Source organism: Podospora anserina, chromosome 6, assembly GCF_000226545.1.
Source record: "Podospora anserina S mat+ genomic DNA chromosome 6, supercontig 2".
NCBI lineage: Eukaryota > Fungi > Ascomycota > Sordariomycetes > Sordariales > Podosporaceae > Podospora > Podospora anserina.
The window spans coordinates 849,794-854,660 of NW_001914857.1; the positions used below are offsets into that span (position 1 = coordinate 849,794).

The 4,867-nt window shown below is 52.5% G+C and overlaps 1 protein-coding gene across 1 annotated transcript; it reads left to right on the forward strand.

Moving 5' to 3' along the window:
* Window positions 1–1,779: 1,779 nt before the first annotated feature.
* On the forward strand, window positions 1,780–2,931 carry PODANS_6_5810 (uncharacterized protein; the record flags this gene model as incomplete). The annotated part of the gene is made up of 3 exons (XM_001910045.1): window positions 1,780–1,791; window positions 1,848–2,559; window positions 2,615–2,931. The coding sequence occupies 3 exons, from the start codon at window positions 1,780–1,782 to the stop codon at window positions 2,929–2,931; spliced, it is 1,041 nt and encodes a 346-aa protein (XP_001910080.1).
* Window positions 2,932–4,867: the final 1,936 nt, after the last annotated feature.

The window sequence follows — 4,867 nt, forward strand, 5'->3', positions numbered from 1 at the left end:
CACCGCCACCGTGAGGAGGTGCCCCGCCTTCCGAAGAGGGTTGTATGTCCTCCCCACCAGCTTCCACCACCCCGCCCCCAATCTTCATCAGCTCATCCCTCAGTTTGGGAAACCAGTCACTTTCCAGGTACTGGCTCGTGATAGCAGTAATATCAACCACGTCATCAATCCTCACCGCAAAATCGGCTATGTAAGCAAACGGTGTAAAAGCAGATGACAAGTCCCCTGGGTTGTACGCCTCGAGAACTTTGACGGGGGAGCATGACTGTGAGGCCAGCACATCAAAACCGGAGGGAGGCGTATCTGGTGGGGAGTCCGGCGGTGGGATGAATGGGTAGGTGTTGCGGAGGCAGGACAGGAAGGAGTGGGAGGAGGAGGGGGAGATGAGGTGCTCGGGGGAGCAATCTGACAGGTCGTGGAGGACGGTGAAGATGCGGATCAGGGGGCGGGGGAGGGGGAAGGCGTGGGTCAGGTAGGTTGGCATTTCTGGGCGGTTGTGAGGCTGAGGTTGTCGTTGTTGATGACTGACTCGACTTGGCTGTGGCGTCGTTGGCCAGAAGGATGTACTGCGTAGAGGACTCGGACTATCGTATCTCGTGATTGCTCTCGTAGACAACAACAACAACAACAACAAGTCGTCATCGATGGCGGGGCTGGATTCCAAATCATGCATAGATTGGTGTGGTGTAACGGTCTTGGCGGGGCGAGATGGTGCTCAGCTTTCTAACGGTTCTCAAAAACCAGCCTCTCCTCTTTACAACGATGTACCGGATGGCCCATCATCATTGATTAGGACCTTTGAAATGTTCCCTTCCGTCGTGCAAGCTTCTGCACTCAGGGACTGAACCCACCAAACAGAAAGCGTCCTTTACAGATCGTGACGACCCGTCAGGATCTCGAATGCAACCATCTCTAACATCGCCCTCGGCCTGCATTCAGTCCCACTCGGCCGATGCGACGTGCAGGACTTCATCTCGCGACCAAGGTTGGTCCATTCTCGCGTGTTTTCAAGGATGGAATCCATGGTTTGGGGGCCGAATCAGTGTGCTGGCCGCTTGGGGGGGTCTACCATCTTGAATATCGAACTTGTGTGATGTTCGACTCTGACCTCTTTTGTAACCTCTTGGACGCTAAACTGGTGAATAGAAGTGAGATCGACACGGCTGCAATGACGGCGAATGGAGTTTGTTGATGAGGAATCTCACAGCTCGGGAAGGGGGAGAGTCGGTCCTGAACTTGGGTCCATGAGGGACAACCAGCCCTGTGAACCAAGAATCCAAGTCCAACTCCATCAGACCGACGTGGCTTGCCTGACTGTCTTTCTATGGATCAGTTTTGTAAGAGCATTTTCCGCATAAATAACAATGTGATGGCCGACCCCAGGACAACATAAGCCACTGCCTTATCGTAACCAAAAGGGCAACTGTTCGCAGCCTATAAACATGGCTTAAAACAGGGGGTTTTATTTGCAAATAACTCCCCAGCTAGCACCAAGACAGGGAGGTGGCTTTGCCAAGAAACGGCCCCTGCTGTGTTGAATGTCTTGGTGGTGAGAACTAAACCCTACCCCAGCTCCTTGCCAATGGCAACCTCACGCACCTCGACGGCCCAGCCGGCCATCTATCTGATGGGCCACGGCCGACCAAAGGATTTTTTGTTCCCGTCTCTCTCCCAGTGTCGATCTCTTTTATCTTTTATTGCGCCGCTCTTTACCTTTGGTTCTTGTTTCTTTTCTGTTCCTCCCGACATATGTCGACCACAAATCCCTACGGCTACACCATGGCCGCCACAGTAAGACTTAACCAATCTGGTGTTTCTCCCGGTCTTTGATAATGACAGCCCCGCAGTACGATCAAGGCCTCGAGCCAGCGCGCCACGACTATCCAGAGGTCACAGACCCTTCCCACTGGGCACCGGAATACGTGCCTCCCCAGCCACTGACCAATGAGCCGATGAAGCCGTATGGGAGTACCTACGTGACTCCTGCCGCCCCTTATGAGCTCTCACACACGAGGGAATCATCCTCGGCATATGGTGGACATGCAGCAACGGCGACACTACCTTACGATATGCACGATCAGGTCCGGTTGCCAGCATCGCCCCCAACAGCAGATCCGTCATCATCGATGAGCTCGGAAAAGCCCCCTTCTCACCACCGGAAAAAGACAATATTCGGCTGCACAACACTGGTGTTTGTTCTCTCGTGCATCATTGCGCTTCTGTCGATGGCGGTGATTGGGCTGGCAGCTGCCGCGGGGATGGAGGCGCACAGGGCGAACACCAACGCGAGCAGGATGGCGGTCATGCTTGCTGAGAGCAATAGTACGTCTGGGGGGCTGGAGTCGGTTTCTGACGCCGAGCCCGAGCCTGGTACCGGTTCTGGTTCTGATTCCAACACTACTCCCGGCAGCACAAGAACCGGAACCGTCACCGTCTCCGCTGCTGCTGCGGCGACCGAGACTGTCAGGGTCACTCCTGCTTCCGCCATCTCCGCCGTTGACGACGGCTGCTCGGAAAACCCTGAGAAAGTCCACGGGTCGACTTATACTTCTTACAAACGTATGCGCCCCCCCACACTCCCTTATTTCACCCTTCTTTTACTAACCTATCTTAGGCTTCAACTCTTTGAAATTCACCCGCTACTGCCAACGAGATCCAGACGGCTCGCTCGTGATGGTGATTTTTACCTCGACTTTTGAGCAGTGCATGGACGCGTGCGCGTCGTACTCGACTTATGTAGCGGAGTCGTTCCCCACGGGAGGCGCAAAGACGAGGTGTGACGGGGTTAGTTTTATTCCCGAGTGGGCGGATAAGGCTGCTGCGGGTAAGGAGAATTCGAGGGGGAATTGTTACCTGAAGAGTGGAGTTAAGGGGGAGGGGGGAGAGAATGGGAAGAAGGTCAAGGTTCATGCTGCCATTTTGCAGGGATAATTAAGTTGGGGGAGGGGAGGAGTGATACCCAGGGTGTGTGTGCGTGAGGAGTAGGTAGTGGATTGGATGGTTTTGTTGTGCGATTATAATGGGAGGACATTGGGAAGCGTTGAGGAAGGGTGGAGCAGGATGTGTTTATCTGGGCTTTGAATTTGACTGGATTGATTGTTCAGCTTGCTCTTTTTCTTCTTTGGCGCTAATAAATACCTGTATGAGAAACTGGTGCGTGAGTCTGACTGTTTTCGTGCTTAAAGCACGTACGCATGTTTATCTGTGATGAAATCATGAGCCAAGTGTGCGGTGAAATGGTCTGCAATCAATCCTTAGATCCAAAGTCGGCGGTTATTACAGCGTTACTTGTATTTGACCAGCGGGTATAACTGCAGTGATGAATAACTTTGAGCAGTTCTTGCTCAGCAACCACCTATAGCTTTCTAAAGGGGCATCATCATCTTGGGGGACTGTGCTCGTTGTTAATGTACCTAGGCTTCCACACCGTCTTCTACATAGTGATTGTCAAAGTGGTGGCTGTCAAAGTAATAGTTGTCAACAACCTTAAGAAGGGCAGCAACAGTGGTGGTCACGAAGTAGAGGTCGTTAAGCGGGGGCAGTTGGGAAAATCGATGTGGTGACGGAGTATCGTGGGTCTGTCAACACCATCCACCCTCCAACACCACCCACCCTCACCACCACCACCATCACAAAATTAAATGAACAATCGTGACAACAGCAAAAGATAGGCACACCAGGATTCGAACCTGGGTTTTACACCGCATCAGATCAATACCCTCACACCTCTCCCCCCGCCCCTTGGAAGGCAACCGCAGAAGCCAAGCGCGATGCCGCACCTAACACTGACAGTACAGCACTCCATGTAAGCAGCGAGTTGTAGCAAGGAAGGAATTGGTGTTTAGACATTATCACCCCAACCGGGTCGTTTTGAACCACTTGACCATGCGCCCCGTCATGCGTCAGCTCTTTATTTGTTATTATGGCAAGTGCTGGGCCAAATATGTAAGCCATTGGTCCGTGGGTCGAGCGACTTTGTTGTGTTGTGTTTGGGGAAGGGGTGATGAGGGCTGGGTGGCACGTGCGTTGTGTGTGAGGTGGGAAGGAACGGTGATGGTAGAGGGCATACACAATGGGTGGGGAGAGCATGGGTTTGGAGCTTGAGGGGGTGGGATGATTCGCCATCAACAGCACGTGGTCAAATGGTCACCGGTGCTGAGCTTGCTCCCCCCAACATCAAACAACGGCTTCACATCCCGGAGCTATGGTGCACCCAACAAACGCTCTACCTCCTCCCCCTCAACTGCTGATGGCCTCACAATTGCCCGCTGATACCCATCTCACAATTCCTTCCGCTGGTCCCCTCCAGATCGATTGTCTATGTCGGGGTTGGTAAGACTCTAGCAGACATCGAAAATCTTGTGTGTTGGCTGTGTGGACATGTGACTTATTACTGTACCTTCAGCCATGGCAAAGATGCCTCCAATGAAGAGGGCCGTGTTGTTGATGGCCTGGTCCATTACTGTTCACAAGATTGCGGCTTGAATACAAGCTTGCGGATTGGATACATATATTCTAGGAACAAAACTCTATTTGGCCCCCTCTGTAAGCCAAACATTCTCAACAGCTCTATCAATATCTTGAAAGGAGGCAGCTTAAACTCCTTACCATTGCTCAACCTCCTCGTAGCATCAACTCATCAAAACACAATCCACACAACCCACACAACCCACACACCACAACATCAATCACCTTCCCGCCCCTCCCGCCCACAAAACAGCAGCACACACAAGTAGAGTAATTTTATGTTTTATGCTTATCACCCACCGCTTTGTGGCTACAAGCATAGGTAGACAGCAAAGCAAATCAGGTAGTTAACTATACACATTGTCCCCACCTTCACTCACCACCCCTCCCCCCCCCGGAC